Source organism: Hypanus sabinus, unplaced genomic scaffold (genome assembly GCF_030144855.1).
Source record: "Hypanus sabinus isolate sHypSab1 unplaced genomic scaffold, sHypSab1.hap1 scaffold_61, whole genome shotgun sequence".
NCBI classification, from domain to species: Eukaryota; Metazoa; Chordata; class Chondrichthyes; order Myliobatiformes; family Dasyatidae; genus Hypanus; species Hypanus sabinus.
Window position 1 is genome coordinate 34,129 of NW_026781466.1, and position 20,320 is coordinate 54,448.

General features: G+C 45.2%; 1 protein-coding gene across 1 annotated transcript in view; it reads right to left on the reverse strand.

Moving 5' to 3' along the window:
* LOC132389615 (NACHT, LRR and PYD domains-containing protein 14-like) overlaps positions 1-20,320 on the reverse strand; it is a 50,575-nt gene that overhangs the window by 19,361 nt on the left and 10,894 nt on the right. The window contains exons 2-7 of the mRNA XM_059962122.1: positions 17,638-17,789; positions 13,175-13,266; positions 11,410-11,576; positions 8,615-8,786; positions 8,451-8,516; positions 1,977-3,726 (exon numbers count right to left, since the gene is read on the reverse strand). Coding sequence (XP_059818105.1) covers positions 1,977-3,726; positions 8,451-8,516; positions 8,615-8,786; positions 11,410-11,576; positions 13,175-13,184 — 2,165 coding nt within the window. The 5' untranslated portion in view covers positions 13,185-13,266; positions 17,638-17,789. The remainder of the gene's footprint in view (positions 1-1,976; positions 3,727-8,450; positions 8,517-8,614; positions 8,787-11,409; positions 11,577-13,174; positions 13,267-17,637; positions 17,790-20,320) is intronic.

Here is a 20,320-nt window from a genome sequence, read left to right on the forward strand (position 1 = left end):
GAAAATTTACTAGGATGTTGCCGGGTCATCAGGAGTTGAGTTACAAGGAAAGATTGAACAGATTAGGACTTTATTCCTTGTAGCATAGAAGAATGAAGGGAGATTTGATAGAGGTTTACAATATTATGAGGGTATAGACAGGGTAAATGCGAATAGGCTCTTTCCACATAGATTAGGAGAGATAAATATGAGCAGACATGGCTTCAGCGTGAAAGGGGAAAGGTTTGGGGGGAGCATTAGGAGGAACTTCTTCACTCAGAGGGTGGTGAGAGTGTGGAACGAGCTGCCATCTGATGTGGAAAATATGGACTCACTGTTAAGCTTTAAGAATAAATTGGATAGATACATGGATGGGAGAGGACTGGAGGGTTATGGACTGGGTGCAGGTCAATGGGACTAGCAGAATAAGGTTTCGGTACAGACTAGAAGGACCGAATGGCTTGTTTTCTGTGCTGTAGTGTTCTATGATTTTATGATTCTATGGGGAGGAGAGTTCCCACAGGCGAGATGGGGATAGGGAGGAGAGATCCCAAAGGAGGAAGGGGGATGGGGTAGAGAGAACCCACAGGAGGAAGGGGGATGGGGAAGAGGGATCCCACAGGACGAAGGGGAATGGGGAAGAGAGAGCCCACAGGAAGAAGGGGACGGGGAAGGGAGACCCCACAGGAAGAAGGGGACGGGGAAGGGAGATCCCACAGACCGCATGGGAGTGTGGAAGATAGATCCCACAGCAGGATGAGGCATGGGAAGAGAGATCCCATGGGAGGAAGGGGGATATAGAGAGAGATTAAACAGGATTAAGGGGGAAGGGGTTGAGAGATTGGCCAGGAGTAGGAGGGATGTGGAAGAGAGTTCCCACAGGAGGATGTGGGATTAGGAAGAGAAATCTCATAGGGGGAAGAGGGTTGGGTAGAGAAATTCCACAGGACAATGGGGCATGCCAAAGAGAGATCCAACAGGAAGAAGTCAATGGGGGAGAGAGATCCCATAGGAGGAAGGGGGATGGGGAAGAGAATCCATAGAAGGAAGGGGGATGGGGAAGAGTGATCTCAGAGGTGAAAGGGAGATGGGGAAGAGAGATCCCACAGGTGGATGTGGGATGGGGAGGAGAGATCCCACACTGGGAAGGGGGTTGGGGAAGAGAAATCCCACGGGATGAAAGGGAGATGTGGAAGAGAGATCCCACAGGAGGAAGGGGGATGGGGAGGAGAGATCCCACAGGAGGAAGGGGGATGGGGAGGAGAGATCCCACAGGAGGAAGGAGGATGGGGAGGAGAGATTTCACGGGGTGGGGTTGTGTGGAAAAGACATTCCACAGAAGGATGAGAAAATGGGAATGGGGGCGAGATTCCAAAGAATGGAAGGGGGTTTGGGATGAGAGGTCCCACAGGAGGATTCCAAGGGTAAACGATAATCCTGCAAGATGAGAGGATGCAGAATTTTTTTGTACGTGTGTGTTGGGTCTGAACAGAGGCCCAGAGGAGATGCACCCTCGCTCTTTGCGTATCTGGAAGTGAGCAAAGTCACACACGGGGAATGGCAGTGGGAGGACAATCTCACAATGGTATTTCTTTCCTTCTCACTGGGACAGTCTGCTGACGGTCTCTTTTCCCTCACCGGGAAGGGGGTGTGAATCTCTGACCCACCTGCTGCAATCAGTGTCGGTCTGGGTGTCAGTAACAGTGAGAAGGAACATTGTCAATGGACGTGTCACAGGCAGCGAGAAACACGGCCATTCCTGTGATTTACTACCATTAAACCAATAGTCGTTGTTCACTGATCTGATGAAGTCTCCAACATCCCTTCACAAGGAACCTCAGAACCCTCCCGTCCTTGGGGAATTACTGACCGATCCCCTGGGCATTTGTCACAATTTTTCACAATCTGATTTACTACAAATTTACCGAAATCCCTTTACATTGAAACAACACAATGAGACAGTCTCACAGTTCAGAGTGAGAGATAAACCAAGTTACCTCAAATCCTGGCACTTGTGCAGCCCGGGTCCCAGCCGCTGGATTCCTTCACACTGAATGTGGCAGATCCCCAGGTACAGGTGTTTTATTGCATCACAGAGTCCGATGACATGAGACAGGACCGCGCAGTCCATCGGGGTCAGTGTCATTCCACTGAATGAAAGCATTTCCACAGATTCCAGTGCGGCCTGAGCCAGTCCACGATTCTGAGACTCAAACAGGTAGTGCAATGTGTTCAGGAGGCTCCTTTTACCAGCTTCACTCTCTGTGTTTCCACTCTGGCGTTGAACCTCCTCCTTCACCCAGTCAATCACCCGGCAGGTTGTTTGATGAGGAAATGGACCCAGAAACTCCTCCAGGCCCCGAGCTGTCATTGGGGAGGAGAGACCAGCAACAAAACGAAGAAATACCTCAAATCGTCCATCTGTCGTGTTGTGGGCTTCAGTGAGGAATTTCAGGATATCCCCGGGATGTGGATTCAGGAATTGTGCGACTGCAGCTACAAACTCTTGGATAGTGAGGTGTGGGAATGTGTACACCACGCTCCGGGCAGAATCCTCTCTCTCCAAAAGCTCCATCAGGAACCCAGACAGGAACTGGGAAGGCTGCAGATTGTAGTTGATCAAATCTCCATCTGTAAACACAATCTTCCTCTCGTGCACTCCTCTGAAGGCCATCTGACCAACCCTGAGTAACACATCACGCGGGTTCTCAATCTCACGGCCATGGTTTTTCAGGATGTTGTAAATATAGTAGGAGTACAGTTGGGTGATGGTCTTGGGAACACGCAGTGGGTCCCTGACTCTTTGTGTGAAGAAGGGGCCCAGTGCCAGAGCTAGGATCCAGCAGTAGGAGGGGTTGTAGCTCATGGTATACAGGACCTCGTTCTCCTTCACATGTTTGAAAACAGCTTCCGCCACCGTCTGATCTTCAAAATACCTGATGAAATATTCCTTCCGTTCCTCACCAACAAATCCCAGGATTTCAGCCCAGACACTGATGTCTGCCTTTTCCAATAAATGTAACGCAGTGGGACGGGTGGTCACCAGCACTGAACACCCTGGGAGCAGCTTGCCCTGGATTAAACTGTACACAATATCAGACACCTTGCACTTGAATTCAGGATCTGTGTACTGTGATTCTGTGTCTCTCCGACGATCAACAAAGTTGATTTTGTCCTTGAATTCATCCAAACCATCGAATATGAACAGCAGTCCCTCTGTCTGTTTCCAGATCTCTCCCAGCATATTCCCAAAGTAGGGGTAATGATGCAGAATCAGTTCTTTCAGGTTTATTCTACAGTTAATGGTGTTTAAATCCCGGAATTTGAAACTGAAGACAAACTGGAATTGTTGGTATATCTTCCCCGCGGCCCAGTCATAAACAATCTTTTGTACCATTGTTGTTTTCCCGATCCCTGGGACTCCGGCCACTGCTGCGGATATCCCTGATTTGTTTCCAAAGAAATATCTTTGCAATTTTTGAACAAAGCTCTTCTTGAATAACTGATCAGTACGGATTTTTTCCAGCTTACCACGGAGATCTTTTTCTCTCCACTCCTCGTGATCTCTGCCTCTTGCCAGCAGCTCATGTTCCACCAGTTTCCGATCTCGAACAGTAGAAATGACCGTGAGCTCAGCGTATCGATCAACCAGCTGGAAAACCTTCACCTTCTCCCTCATCAGGATCGTGTTCACTCTCAGTGTTTCAGTTTGTGTCCGCAAAGTCTCCATGTGTTTCCTTCGAACATCTTATGACGGAAAGAAATAGGTTGTCAATGCCTGATCTGATGTACATGGAGCATACAACATATACTCGTTAAAGACACTGTTCAGGTGAAATCGGGTGATCAGAGATTAGAGTGTCTGAAAATGAACGACGGCCCAGAAACAGTTCTGATCTGACTCAGATCCGCTGTTAAAGGCTCCACTCTCCCCTCTGTTGGTAGTTTGCAGATTCCCCGGTGTTCCAGCGAGCACCCAGTGCACACGTGATTCTGGAGAGGAGAGTGTTGTGTGGAGCGGGTGGTTTCACTGCTTTCACTGCTCAGCTTCTGCTGAACTGTGCAACCCTACAGAGGGTAACAGTGGAGGAGGGGGCATTTACTTGTTCTACTGACTTTTACTTCTCTCACAATGGAACCCATGTTCTTGACACTCCTTTAGGATTAAGCTGTCAGTACTGAGCCACAGAAAAGGAACATAATTTCAGTTTCCTTTTCCAGGCTGAGACAGTCACGATGTGACACACCCCGCACTGGTCTACAGTCTCTTATTCTCTGAGGAGCTGGTACATGAACCCAGGCAATTCCCCGATGATGTGCAGAAGAGCAGGAAGCTGAAGAGGATGGCAGTGGTAATGGGGAACTCTGAAGTCAGGAGGACAGGCAGGCGATTCTGTGGACACCGATGGCACTTTGCCTCTCAGGTGCCATTGTCCGAAATGTTTCTGGACGTGTCACAATATCCTGAGAAGAGAGGTTGAGCAGTCAGAAGTCATAACAAACATTGGTAACAACGACAAAGGAAGAGAAAAGGGAAGAGGTCTGGAAAACAGAACACAGGGGGTTAGGAAAAAAGCTGAGGAGCAGGAACTCAAAAGTAGTGATCTCAGGATTGCTGCCTGTGCCACCCGACAGTGGCAATAGGAATAGAGTGAGGTGGCAGAGAAATGTGTGGCGGAGCATTTGGAGCAGAGGGCAGGAATTCAGATTTCTGGATAATTGGGACCACTTCCGGGGTAGGTAGGACCAGTACAAAAGGCACGGGTTGCACGTGAATCCGATGAGGACCAATATTCTTATGGGCTGATTTACTGGAGCTGTTGGGAGTGTTTTAACCTAAAATGGCCGGGGGACTGGACCTAGGATGACAGAGCTGTGGATGAACCAGCAGTTTTACAATTAGATGACGGGTTTAACATGAATGTAAGGAAGGACAAGCCAATGACTTGGTTCAAATACAGACGGAGCAAACTGTTAAATTGTACCACATCGACAACATTCAAAAGGGTGGAGATGCTGGACTAAACGCATTATATTTAAATGCACGCAACATTCAGAATAAGGTGGACGAACTTTTGGTGCAATTAGAGATTGGTCAGTATGATGTCGTGGGCATCACTGAGTCGTGGCTGAAAGAAGACCATAGCTGGGAGCTTAACGTTAGAAGATTTACATCTTATCGAAAGGACAGGCAGGAAGGCATAGGCGTTGGTGATGTGGCTGTGCTGGTTCGAGGTGGAATCACATCTGCAGAAAGAGGTGACATAGGCTTAGAGAATGATGAAGCTTTGTGGGTGGAGGTAGGAAACTGTAAGAGTTAAAAAAAAAGCTTTATGGGGATCCTATATTGGCCTGAAAATAGCGAATGTGTGGGGTTGAGATTGCAAAGGGAGTTGGAAAAGGCATGTGTTAAAGCCAATGACGCAGTTGTAATGAAGGACTTCAATGTGCACGGGGAATAAGAAAATCAAACAAACGTCAGGAATCAGATTGCAAGAGAGGGAATTTATTGAATTCCCACGAGATAGGGTTGCAGAGCAGCTTGTGCTTGAGACGACGTCTTTGATTGGGTGTTGTGTAATAGCCCTGATCTGATGAGGGAGCGTAATGTAAAAGAACCATTAAGAGATAGTGATCATAATATGAGTGAATTCATAATACAGATTGAGAGGGAGAAGCATAACTTACAGTATCAGTATCGCAATGGAATAAAGCGAATTACAGAGGCAGGAGAGAGAAGCTTTCCCAGGTAGATTGGAGAAGGATACTAGCGGAGATGGCTGAAGCTTCTGGGAATAGGTCTCAAGTTGCAGGATGGATACGGCCCATGGAGGAAGAAGTTCTCAAGTGACACGTGTAGGCAACCATGGGTGACAATGGAAGTTAAGGATTGCATAAAAGCCGAGGAAAGGGCATACAAGATAACAATAGTCAACTAAAGAAGCTATAAGTAAGGAAAAGATGAAATATGAGAGCAGAAAAGCCAATGATATAAAGCAGGATAATAAACACTTTTTTTCAGTTATATAAAGATTAAAAGAGAGGTGAGAGTCCATGCTGGAACACTGGAGAATGTGCACTCTACATATATCTTCACTGTGGAAGACGCTACCAGCATGCATTGGTTTGCGAGTGACAGGCAGTAGCAGTGAGTGCCATTGCTATTACAAAGGAAAAACATCTCGGCATACTGAAAACTCTTAAGGTGCAAAGTCACCTGGGCCAGATGGACTGCATCCCAGAGATCTGAGAGAGGTTGCTGAAGGGATGACAACTGGATTGGTCATGATCTTTGAAGAATCACTTTATTATGGCATGGTCCGGAGGACTGGAAGATTGCTATTGTCACTCTACTCTTTAAGAAGGGAGGAAGGCAAAAGAAGGGAAATTATAGGCCAGTTAGCCAATCCTCAGCGACTGGGAAAGAGTTGGAATCTCTTATTAAGTTTGAGGTTTTGAGGTACTTGGAGACTAATGACAATATAAGTTAGCATGGTTTCTGTCAGAATTCATTATGGAAGTAAGAAGCAGGGTGGACAAAGGAGTCAGTGGATCCCATTTACTTGGATTTTCAGAAGGCATTTGATAAGCTGCTGCACAGGAGTCTGCTTAACCAGATAAAAATCTATGGCGTCACAGGAGAGATACTGGTTTGTGCAGCGGAATTGCTGACAGGCAGCAGACAGCGAGTGGGAATAAAAGGGGCCTTTTCTGGTTGGCTGCCAGTGACCGGTGGTGTTCTGCAGGGATTAGTATTGGGACCGCTGACTTTCAGATTTCTTGTCAGTGATTTAGATGATGGAATGAATGGATTTGTGGCAAAGTTTGCGGATGATACAGAGATAGGTGGAGGGGTCGGTAGTGCGATTGCAACAGGACTGAGGCAAATTGGAAAAAAATGGGCAAAGAGGTGGCAGGTGGAATACATTGTTGGAAATGTATGATAATGCATTTTGGTGAAAGGAGCGGACTATTATCTAAATGGGCAGAAGGTCCAAGGATCAGATGTGCAGAGCGACTTCAGAGGGACCTCGAAGCCTCGAGCAAAACTCACAGAAGATTAATTTAGAGGTCGAGTCTGTGGTAAAGGTGGCAAAAAAGAGAATCGAATATAAATGCTGAGCCTGTACAAGACTGTGTAGTCAGGCTGCACTACAGGAGTGTTGTCAACAGCTTTTCAGTACCTCTGAAAAGATGTGTGGTCATTAGAGAGAGTCCCGAGGAGATTCAAGAGGATGACTCTGGGAATGAAGGGGTTAACATATGAGGTGTGTTTTGGCAACTTTGTGCCTGTACTCACTGGAATTTTAAGGAATGCAAGGGAATCTCTTTTAAACCTGCAGAAGGTTGAAAGGACCAGATAGGGTGGATGTGGAAAGGATGTTTCCTGTGGCAGGTGCATCCAGAACAAGGGGCCAAGGCCTCAAAATTGAGGGGTGATCCTTTACAACAGGTAGGGAGGACTCTTTGAGCCAGAGAATAATGACCGTCTGTAAGGCTCTGCCTCAGACTGCAGTGGAGGCCGAGTCCATGGATGTAATGAAGGCAGAAGTTCCTCATCGGTCAGGGCATCAAAGGATATGGCGAGAAGGCAGGTTTATGGTGTTGCGTGGAATCTGGGATCAGCCATGATGGAATGGCGGAGCAGACTGATGGGCTGAATGGCCTAATTCTGCCCCTATGTCTTATGGAGGAATAACAGCAAATCTCAGCTCCACTTTGGATCAGATGTGCGAGATTTCCCTTGCTGGAGTTGGATGTTCCAATTGGAATGGTTTGGCTTCAGTTTTGTCAAATCTCCAGATACTCGGCCCCACAGAAAAGGTGTTGTGACAAATGCAAATTGCTTCGTGTCCTCCAGCCTCAGCAACAAAAACCTGTCTCCCAGACTCTGACCGTCTCTAAACAGGCCTCTAAAGACACGTACTCAGACTCTCAGTGTGAAATAACAACAAAAACCTGTCTCCCAGACTCTGACAGTCTCTAAACAGGCCTCTAAAGACACGTACTCAGACTCTCAGTGTGAAATAACAACAAAAACCTGTCTCCCAGACTCTGACAGTCTCTAAACAGGCCTCCAAAGACACGTACTCAGACTCTCAGAGTGAAATAACAACAAAAACCTGTCTCCCAGACTCTGACAGTCTCTAAACAGGCCTCTAAAGAGACGTATTCAGACTCTCAGTGTGAAATAACAACAAAAACCTGTCTCCCAGACTCTGACCGTCTCTAAACAGGCCTCTAAAGACACGTACTCAGACTCTCAATGTGAAATAACAACAAAAACCTGTCTCCCAGACTCTGACAGTCTCTAAACAGGCCTCTAAAGACACGTACTCAGACTCTCAGTGTGAAATAACAACAAAAACCTGTCTCCCAGACTCTGACGGTCTCTAAACAGGCCTCTACAGAGACGTATTCAGACTCTCAGTGTGAAATACAGACTTTCAGATTTCCGTTCCATCACTTACCTTCCAGATGCTTGGGCACTTCAGAGAAACCCCGCTCAGTGTCCATGTAGGCGAACTGGCCGTTACCTGTTCAAACAGATTAACCTGCATGAAGTCGGTTCTGTGTAATACTGTAAATTCATCAGCATTTACATCTGTAACACACAGTGTATTGTTCACCGTACCTCGCTCCCGTATTTCATTCAATATTCTGCTCAGCTTCGGTAAATGGTGATGTAGTTTCACAAAGGATTCCCACATCACTTTCCGGGCCCCGGAGCCCTTCTCCATCACCAGATCCAGGAGGAGTTTGGAAGCGCCCGCTCGGTTTCCCTTCTCCGCGAGCTCAGTCACGCTCTGTAATGAACAATGGGAAATATATTGAGGAACGGAGGGATGGGTTCAAATCTACCCTGAACATGGACAGACCCAGCACATTCTGCTCGTCGCAAATCACTGACAGCAATTGTTCGCAGCAGGAAAAAGAAATTAAAAGAAGTTAGCATGGCCAATGATGACTTTCTGAACGCCACAGATTGCGGGGTACTTATCCACTTGGCAAGGTTTAAGCAAAGCAGTCATAGTGTGAGTGAGCCAGAGATAGAGTAGGTTATTGATGCTTTGTGTCAGAGAGGGTTCATTGAGGAGAGGCGGAGGCTTGGGTTGATCTTGGGTAATATTTCCCTTCTCTTTTTCACGGTTAGAACAGTGGGAAAGCCAGGCAGGATAGTGGGATGCTCTTCCTACAGGGTGCGGCAAGACAGGGAGACGTTCAGTGTCCCCGATAACTACACCTTCAGGAATTTCATCCAGCTGCAGCTTAATACAGACTGTGCTGAGGAATCGGAGCTGGAGCTGGGTGAACTCAGGATCATTCCGGAGGCTGAGAGATTGACTCAGGCTATACAGGGAGGGAGCTGTGCACAAGGCCCGGAACACAGGGAACTGGGTGACTGTCAGGAGGGGGAAGAGAACAGGCAGCCACTACAGGAAACTCTTTGTAACAGGGATACGGCTTTCTGTTTCGGGGTATGGCCTAGCAGAGGAAAGCCACGGTGATTATGCCTCTGGCTCTGAGTTTGGCTTTGTGACTCGGAAGGGATGAGAAGTGCTGAGATGCACTGACGGGGAATACAATGATCAGGAGAATAGACTGGAGATTCTGTTTACGAGAACAGGATTTTTGGATAGTGTGTTACCAAGGTCAGTGATATCTCGTATCGACTCTGAAACTTCCTTAAGGGCAGGATGAGCAGGTCTTGGTCCACGTTGGTACCAATGACAAGAGTAGGAAGTGTGATGAGATACTACAAAGTGATACAGATCCAAAATTTCTTGAAAGTATTATCGAAGGTAGATGGCGTTGTAAAGCTTTTTGGACATGGGGCTTCATAAATCGAAATATTGAATACAGACGTTGGGATATTATGTCGAAGTTGATGTTTCAGAGGCTAAATTGAAGCAATGTGTACATCTACCTCCTGAAAGGATATCAATAAGATTGAACGAATGCTGAATTAAATACAGATTGTTACCAGGAGTTGAGGATCTAAGATATAGAGGAAGTGTGAATAGGCTAGGACATTATTCCATAGAGTGTAGGAGGACCATGAGAGATGTGAAAGAGATATACAAGTTTATAAAAGGTATACAGAGAGTTATTGCGAAAATGCATTTATTACTGAGGTTGAGTGAGACTGGAATTAGAGAGCATAGGGTAATGATGACAGGTGAAAGGCAAAGTGAAGGGGAACCTGTTCACTCAGAGGTTGCTGAAGAGCGCGGAACGTGCTGCCATCTTAATTAGTCGATGTACATTCGAGTTGATTATTTAAGATCAGTTTGGATAAGTTCATTCAATGGGGGAGTTTTGGATGTCTCCAGTCCGGGTTCAGATCAATGGGACTAAGCAGATAATAGGTCGGTGTGGGCTAGATGGGCAGAAGAGCCTGTTGCTGTACTGCAGTGTTTGATGACTATGACTAGGTGAAACTATGGCCGGGCCACTGTTGATTTTTGCCAGGGTAATCCTTGGTGAACCGCAGCAGCTTCGCCCTTCACTGCCAGGCTCCATGAGGGGTTCCAGTGCCAGCCAACAGCTGGAAACTGGCAGTGAGGAGCAGCCAGCAAACTCAGGACTATTGTGTATGTCTGACAGACCAAAGCCGACCGGTGGTAATGTTGAGTAAGAAGTTTAGACTGAAATTATCAGCTGCCTCACGTGGAATGTTGTGTTCAGTATGGTGTCTGGCTCTTCACTAATATTCATTCTGGGTGGTAATAGGTGAACGCACTCCAGTAGCACGAGGACCATTGGAAAGCTGTTTCCTTGTAATTCTATGTTAGCTGTAGATGTTTGGAATATTTTCAGTGGCACTAATGTTGCACTTCCCATATTAACAGTATATGCTATAGTAATTACAAACTCAAATTGGAAGTCACAAGGAACACAAGGTAACAGAACCATGAGGCATGTTGGGATATTGATCAAAAAAAGGGTCAGCAGTTCAAATGAGAGATGACAGTCAGTGTTGAACTGACAATGGGGTTGAAGGTAGACCGAGAATGAGCTGAGAAATAAGTCACTATATATTTGATTTGTGGGAAACCCGTGGGTCATCAGGAGAACGCAGACTGGTCAGTGGCCATTAAGGTCGAACATTGGGAACATGATGTGATGAGTGGTGTAGAGTGGTTATCTGTCCACTTGCAATGTCCGTCAAGTGTCACATCACTAAATTCACCAGTCAATCATTGCCTGTATCCTAATCTGTCTATAAATGAATGTGATCAGAAAACTGGAGAGAAGGTTGTGTTGGTTAATAAAAGTTCAGGGTTTTTCGCAGATGAAAACTCTTTTCTTGATGTTGACCATAAGCGTTACAGGATTTTTGCAGCCCAGAGGTGTCGTTACAACGGTTCTGTCGGTTTGTGATAGATTCAGTAGAATATACAGTCAGTGTATGTCCCTTCCACTTACGTGATACTCCTGCCCGGTGAAGTGATCCTCGCCCATTAACATGAAGCTGACTCCCTCCACGCCCTCCTCAATCGCCTGCTCCAGTCGCTCCATGTAGAATCTCGTCAACCGGAACAGTTGGTGATCGTCACAATTTGACAGGAAGGCGCAGATGGCGGAGTTCAGATCTGTAGTCGGTCATAGAACATAAAATAGTAGATGTACCATGCGTATGCGGACACGATGCCATTTTAAACCAATCCCATTTTCAGGAACAAGGTCAATGTCCCCCGTTCCCGGCCTACTCATGAGTTCAAACGCCTCTCAGACGCTGCTGAGTATCTGTTTCCAGTCCAAACCTCGGCAGCTCATTCCAGACACCGATCACTCTCTGTGGAAAACCTGCATCGTAAATCCCCTTTAAACTTTACCATCTAAACAGACCTGTTACCTCAGGTTTTTGTGGTGAAACTCGTCTACACCCTCTACAGACCCTCCACATCATTCTCGATTTGCGCACAATACTGAAATTGTCTCTTAACCAACGCGTATCCAGTTACAGTCTAACTTTAACAAATACCTCAACTCATCGTTAGCACACTACCAATTGTGTTGCCACCTTAAGGGAGCTGTGCACACCCATCACAGGACCCGACAGTACATCAATCTTGTTATCAGTCCCAACATTCACCGTGCACATTGCTCGCGAATTTGACCTCTCAAAATGCAACTTCTCACATTTGCCTGAATTATCTGTACTTGGTGACTCTCTGTTCCTATTTCTAACTGGATGCCGAACACTTTGACAACAGTCCCAAATTTATTCATCTCCTCCAACTCTGTAAATCAACGAATAAGTCCACCCAGTATATCATATGATTAACCTGTTTGATTCACACACACGACGCATGGCGAAACAGTGATCCTTGCGGACACTGCTGGTCACAGACCTTCAGCCAGAACAACGCTCCTCTCGTGCTGACTCCATTTTATGTACCCAAGGCGACTTTGAAATCAACTTACAGATTCTCAGCCCGAAACATTGAAGGTTATTTTTTTCACTATAGGTGCTTCCTGACCTGCTGAGTTCCTCCAGCATTTTGTACGATGCCCTCTCCACTTACTATTTTGTTTTACTTTCATCCTATTCGCCAAGAGCATTTCATTGCTTCAGTAGCCACCCCCCCCCCCCACGCCCCAGATTCCCTGTGTACAATTTCTCTTGTTCACTGTCTCCTGCACCCAGCCCGTCCTCCCTCAATATAACGTCCTTTAACTCGGCCACAGAAAACAAACACCGGGAACTCCCCTCACCTCCATTGTGCAACAACCCGTTAATCTGGGGAGAATTCTACATTGCCCTTCCAAACAGAAAACACCTTCTGTTTCTCTCACTGGCTGTTGGAGGCATTTCCCACATCAGGGCGTACCAAATGCTGACAGAAATTCTATCTGTTCCCTCGACTGTTACATTGCCCGCTGTTGTATTCCTGTCTGAGTGTTACCCACAGCCACCTTATTTAGGGGCTCCTTCTCCTTTCACTCAGGTGAAGATCTGTGTGGTGAGGGGAGCGATTCGATCATTCCCCTCGTTAGGTCCCAGCGCTGGAGCTAGTGAATTGTTCCAGTGCTCATGGACACTTTACCAGTTGGATCAATGACTCCTTTTGATGGTACCTTCTCTCTGCCCCTTTATCTCCCAAGTTTATCCCTCTGAATTATTGATGATTTGATTACACGTGTACCACGATGACAGATTTAATGAGAAAGAGCCCAATGAACATACCTGCGTCCATTCTGACTCTGACTGACGTTGGTTGATTATCGTCTGCTTGTCCGACGTCCGGGTGGAAGAAAGCCCCACCTGCTGGCAATGACCTGAATTACACAAATAAAAAAGTATGAGTCAGTTACTCTGTCCTTCAAATTTAAAACACTTTTGTAACGTCACTGCTCACTCTCCTACATTCTAGGGAGCAAATGGAGATTGGAGCAAAGACCTCCAACTGAACACAAATTTCAAGAAGATAGCAAGGAAATATAAGGAAACTTTCTTAAAGGAGCGATGCACTGAAGCTGAAGAAGCCAACAGAATTGGAAAAAAGAAGAGATCTGTTGCAGAAGATTAGAGACATCAAAGGAACATTTGATGTAAAATGAGCATAGGAAAAGACAAAGAAGGGAAGGACCTTACAGAAGCAAAGGACATCAAAGGGAGTTGGCAGGAACACACAGAAGAATTGTAGAAAGATCCAACAGCGAAGGTATCTGCAATGACTTCCTCATCGATCTGGAGCCAGACATTCTGGAAAGTGAAGTCGAATGGGTGATAGAAAACATTGCCAATAATAAGGCTGCAGGATGTGACAGGATTCCAGTAAAATTGTTAAAAATTCTAAAAGGTGATGCTGTAAAAGTGTTGCATGCAATTTTCCAGCAGACCTGGGAAAATATAAACAACAATGACTTTTAGTCAAGTATTCACGTGCTAGAAAGGTAAAGCTAAAGATTATGCAAGCAAGACCGTAGCGATATATGGAACACGAACTACCAGATAGAAGCTGCTTTTAGAAGAGGCAGAGGCACCAGAGACCAAATTGCTAACCTACGCTGGATAATGGAGAAATCGCGAGAATTTCAGAAAAGTATTTATCTATGTTTTATTGACTACTCTAAATCCTTCAGCACTGCGGTCCATAATATACTATGGCAAATACTTAAAGAAATGGGAATACCTGGACATCTGTTCTGCCTTATGAGAAATTTGTACAAAGATCAAGAAGCAACAGTTGCCAGACACAGAACAACAAACTGGATCAAGATTTGGAAAGGAGTATGACCAGTCTGCATACTGTCACCCAGCTTATTTAATCTATATGCTGATCATATGAGGAATGCTGGTCCAGGCGACTCAAAATGTTGCAGTGAAAATTTCCAGACAGAATATTAACAACCTCAGATATGCAGGTGATACTATTCTAATGGCTGAAAGAAAGGAGGATCTGAAGAAGCTTCTAATGAAAGTGAAAGAAGAAAGTTGAAAGCTGGCTTCTTGCTCAATATTAAGAAGACCAGCCAGTCCTATTAATTTTGTGGTAATAAATGGAAAGGAAGTGGAAGCAGAGACGGATTTTTTCGTCCCTGGTTCAAAGATTTCTATAGATGGTAACGGTGATAGCCTTTTCAAATTTATTGGGTAGGAGAGCTATTTTGTTGCATTGGAAGGATCCTAATCCACCTACTGCTTTTTTCTGGCTCTCCTCCATTATGTTTTGTTTAAACCTGGAGAAAATTAGAAGTCGGACGTTCGATACATCTTTCAAATTTGAACAAACCTGGCCACCTTTCATTCAATATTTTCAGAAGATCTAATTTCTTATCTTTTTTTAATTTTTTTCTTTAGTTTTTTTCTTTCTTTTCTTTCTCCCTCCGTGAAGTTTCAGATTTGACTAGAAGGACGCTTTCTTCTTTTTTTGTAATCTTGTCCTCAAGTGGACTACCCAGTTCCCCACTTTTTTTTTTGTTTTAGTTTTTAGTTTGTTTAGTGTTTTTTTTCTCTCCTATAAATAGAACATTTCCAGTCTTTTTTTGAATGAATTGTCAAGAGGAGTTGTGTTTCTCTGTTTATATATAATAGCCTAATATTATATTACACATGATTTTGACAATGTATATCATTTTCTTTGTTTGTACGTTTATTCTATTATGTATTTGATATAACTTCACCTCTGATTCGTATCTATTCATATAAATTTTTTAATCAATAAAGAAAGATTGAAAATAATGGTAAATGCAGCGTATTAAACGGCGCTTACTTCTGGGGAGGGTAGCAATGGGAAATTTAGATAAAATACTGAAGTGCAGAGACATAACATTGTCTGCGAAGGACCGTAGAGTCAAGTATATAGTATTTCCAGTTGTGATGTAAGGCTGTGAGAGCTGGACAATTATAAAGGCTGAATACAAAATAATCGACGCTTCTGAACTTGGATGTTGGGGGAAAGTGTTCGCTGGACAGCAAGAAGATCCAACAAGTCAATACTTGGAGAAATACGCCAGACTGCTCACTCGGAAGCTTGAAAAGCTCAGCTATTTTGACCACATCATGAGGGAACAGGATTCCTTAGAGAAGACTCTCATGTTCGGGGAAACAGAAGGCAAAAGAAGGAGAGGATGACTGAGGCTACGATGGATAGATAATATTAATCAGAAAATGCCTATGCCCTTGGGGTATCTTAGAGAGGCAGTTTCCAGCAAGGAGGCTTTGTGTGCATTAACGCGGTTGTATTTGGCTGTGTTCATGTGTTTTCATGTATGTTTTGAATTACTATTAAACTTGAACATAAATTGGACAATGATTGTATCATAAACAAAAAAAAGAATGGATATAGATGTTTTCAGTCAATAACAGACTTGTTGCATTTTGTCCCTAATGCAGACAGGGAGCAACCATACTCCAAGCATCTGACCACACAACACCCACTGAGACAGCCTGCTGGCCCGAGGTGGGTCTGTTTACTCCGCCGTTTAAACCCAGACACCTCAAACAAAAGGCAGCCACCGGGTCCCTCCAGCCCACCGTGTCAGATAGTAAGATCGTGACTTGCTGTCAAAATCACCCCGACTCCGCACTTGCAGGCAACACTTTATCGGTGTCCACTAAAAATATGCTGAAGTCTTCTCCATCCTTGCTCATACTGAGGAGATAAACCCCCTGAACTCCCATTTCAATCCGTCGCCCTTACAGCTTCGCCAACTCCTTGTTAAGGAAACCCCTTAATGACGAAACCCATATCCCCATTGGTTGGTATACTAAATTGGTATTTGGTGTCACCAATGAGAGACAAGTAAATGTCACGTCACTTCACGAGAGATACCGGGCACGCGCAGCATGCTGAAATCGTCTCAACATCAGCCGAAACTGACGAAGCTCCGCGAGAGGGCGCGCGGTAGATGGGGAGACTGTAGAGTCAGTAACAGGGAACGGGGAGCGCGTCCCTCGGTCCCGTACCGTGCGGACCAGCTCATCGATTGTGTCATGGTCGATCTGCAACCTGCTGGGATACAACATTAACACACAAATCTTGATGTATATACTTAATCAATGTATGATTTCTTTTCACTTGAACTTATATTGGCTTACACTAATTAAACTGTCAGAATTTTTCTAATCAACACACCAAGTGCATAAGTAGACCACTCGGCCTACCGAACATGCTGCTGATCTGATTTAAACTTTCGTTACGCATTCTCCCATGTTCATTTCGATAATACTTCAAAGCCACTCTTTATAGACAAACAGAGCTTTGAATGGAATCAAAGGCTTTAATTTCTCTGGGCAGTGAGTAGAAAGAGTTCCTAACTCCCGCGATCAATACTGGCAAAAGAATAGGAGGGTGAGAGGGTGAGTGTGGGGGGGGAGGGGAAACTGTTGCTGCGATGCCCTCTCCACAGCCAATCTTTCCACAGTCTCTCTGAACATTGCATCTACCTTTATATCAACTCCTCCATCATCTGATCCAACACGCTGCTTCCCTTACTGAGTTTAAACCGACTCCGGCAGCTCTAGTAGTCCTGGCTGCAAGTACATTCGTTCAACTCAAGTACAGGTATAACCCATGGCTTTGATACAGGATTAAATGGGAACATAACTTAATTATAAAACCTATTTCTGCTTAATCACAGATTCATAGGTTCTGAGAACTTATTAGCAGAAAAGTGTTTGATTAATTTAAGTATATGTAAATTATTGGTTGACATTTGCTAGTTCAGACTGAATGAAATGCGGTGCCAGGACATCTGACTTCCAGAGGGTTTGCTCTTAACAGAGGCTTGCAAGGCGATATACTCGAGGGCAAGTATATCATTGCAGCTTGCAATAGACAGAGGAGTCAACGACATGTTGCTGCAGTTCATGGTAATTCCACAGTTCCACAATCACTACAGCAGGAAACGACTGCGGCATCTTATAAAGGGAGGAAATTCTCAAAGCATGTTGAGATTATTATGACGTAACACAGACAAGCAAGGAAACATGAGGAGTGACAAGTTTAAATGAGCAAACGATATGAGGGAATGTGTGTGGCTTCACAGAGCTGATGCTGACAGCTCACTAGCAGATCTGTGATTATTGCAACTGGCATAACTGCTATTTCTCGGTGTATTCAGTCTCACTCCAGCTATTTCCTATCTTCCTTGGTACAGAAATGTTATGTCTAAAGGAACAGTGTTTGGTTAAGTGAGACTCACCAAACTTTCTCTTGACTGAGTCAATGGAAACTCCGAGTCAGAAGAGTTCTGTTGAATTGATGATCTCAGTCCTCGGGCTGGTTCACTTGTTGCTGTTCACTCGTTTTCAGTTGTGGGCGTTTCTTCCAATAAACTTCTCACCGCAGGTCTAACTTCAATGAAAGAAGGAATGAAGTATGTTACTAAAACAAACGAGAACAAAGCATTAACCTGAAATTTCAATTTTGAACGCATATGTCATGATCCGAGTGAAGAAATCTGTAACTGTCCCTCAGCCTTTACAAAGCCTGACATGGGGTACAAAGGAACACAGACAAAATGCTGGAGGAACTCATCAAGCCAGTCAGCATCTGGATGTCAATGTTCCTCTCTTCCAGCTGCTTAGTTCCTCCAGCATTTTGTGGGTGTTGCTTGGATTTCCAGCATCTGAAGATTTTCTCTTATTTGTGATGGAATACAAGGAAGTCATCATTCAGTCATGATATAAGATACAAGTCATAATATATAACAGGAGAATTATCTGATAAAGTCATTCTAGTCTGTTCCATAATCAATCATGGAGGATTACTTTCCAACACCGTATTCTTGCTTCCTGCTATAATTCTCAACCTATTTAGCAAGCCAGAACATGAATATAACCAGCGATCGCCTCCATCACATTTTCAAATTCCACAGATCAAACAACCTTTGGCTGAAGTAATGTCTCTCATCTCAGTTTTAAAGTGAAGCTTCTTTATTCTGAGGTGGCACTCTCAGATCCCAGACTCTCCGTCTAATCCAGACATACTCTCCATTCCCAATGTATCCGGGCTTGTTGTAATTCAGTTGGTAAATAATCACCCCCGCCCTAATTTCAACCCCACCCCCCCCCCCACCAATCCTAGATTTTGAGGGAGGGGGTTGATTTACTCTTCAGCTGGTGTAGCACACCATTGTGGCCGAAGGGCCTGTTCCTGTGATGTACTGTTCCATGTTCTGTTCCATCTTCAGCGTCTTGAGTTTCTGTTCGACTCCCACTGGCCGATAGACAGTGAGGCGAAATTTCCAAACATGGATGGGACAATGAAGCCCCGGCTCCATTTCTACTGATGGAACCACAAAAGAGCGTATTTAAAAACTTTTTCCTGTGAATGACGGAATGGAAACTCATTCTCTGTTTTGCTTCCCAAGGAACACTGGAACCAAACGTCTGAGCACAGAACAGAAATACTCGTTCAACATCTCATAAACCGGGGCAACTTCATCCCCACATCTATTTTACCTGGGTCAAAACGTGTGGTATCCCAGGCTCCAACCTCACAGGGTCACAACTCACACAGAGATCCATGCTCACCTTTCCCACATCTCACTCAGGGTGGTGTAATCAGAGATATATATCACTGGGGTGGCTGGAAACAGGTTCTGGAGGTGCAACTGAACGGATGCATTGAGTCCCGGCATCACCACCTCAACCCCTGCTGGAGCGAGACCAACGGTTCATCTGAGGTGATTCGGTGTAATATTTCCACAATACTGAGCAACCCTGGCCGGATGTATCTAGGAAGCGGGACAAGGCCATCAGTTCGGGGAAATTAACGGGACTCACTGCCCAACATCAGGTCTGTCCCCTCACCGATGGAAAATTGTCGTTCGCGTTTTCCTCTCCGGACTGAGCGATGGAAACTTGGTCTATTTGCCGCAGACAGCAGTCCGTCCCGCGGCTCCCCGCCGGCAAACCGTTTCAACACGAACGGAAAGAAAGCCACCGCTCATCTGGAGACTGGAGTATCTGCAAAGTGATAGTCATCAGAGCGGGGCGGGGCCTCTGAAGGAAAAACCCGCAGATGCTGCAGATCTGCATTTGAAATGGGAGTGACAAGCTGGAACGCATGATGTGGGGGGGGGGGGTCTACCACCTGAACTGGTGACTCAGCTCCTCGCCCCTCACAAGCTGCCTGACACTTTTTCATATTATTTCATATTTACACCAACTACATTTAAAGCTTCCCTGTGTTTCTTCCCCGTCCCTCTAGCTCCACACACGCCATCGCCCAGTGTCAGAGTTATGTGTTCATATCTCATTCCTGTCTGACACACAATTCAGACCAAAGCAGGAATTGTGCAAGTTTCATTCAAACCACTTCTATATTTATAAACACTAATATCTATTCACATTCCTCTGGAGACTTACTGGACAGGAACACTGAAACATCAGGTGAGAAACACCAGGAGGTGCTGTTTCTCACACAATCAACATGATTACGGCTGCTCTCCAATCTCAGCCATATGTTCCTCCTCGATTTCTTCGGTCGCCACACATCTGTTGATCTCTGTTTCCATCCAGGAAACAGGCTGGTGAATCTCTAAAACAAATACTCTCCAAGCACTTTGTTAATCCTCTATATAATTAATTTCCATCTTCTGCAGTCACGTATTGACAAAACCACTCACTTCCCACCCCCCGATACTCTTTCCAACTCTCACCTCCCCCGTTATTTGTATCCACCTCTCACTCCCCAGCTCTTGCCCCATCGCCACCCCTCACCTCTTTTCTCTGACTATTTCCAGTCCACTCTTAGCCCAGAGGGAGGTTCTCGGACCAAAACGTTGACGGCCCATTTTCCTCCACAGATGCTGCCCGACCCACTGAGTTCCTCCGGCAGTTTATTATTTGGTTTGTATAACCCGTGTGTGTATGGGGAGC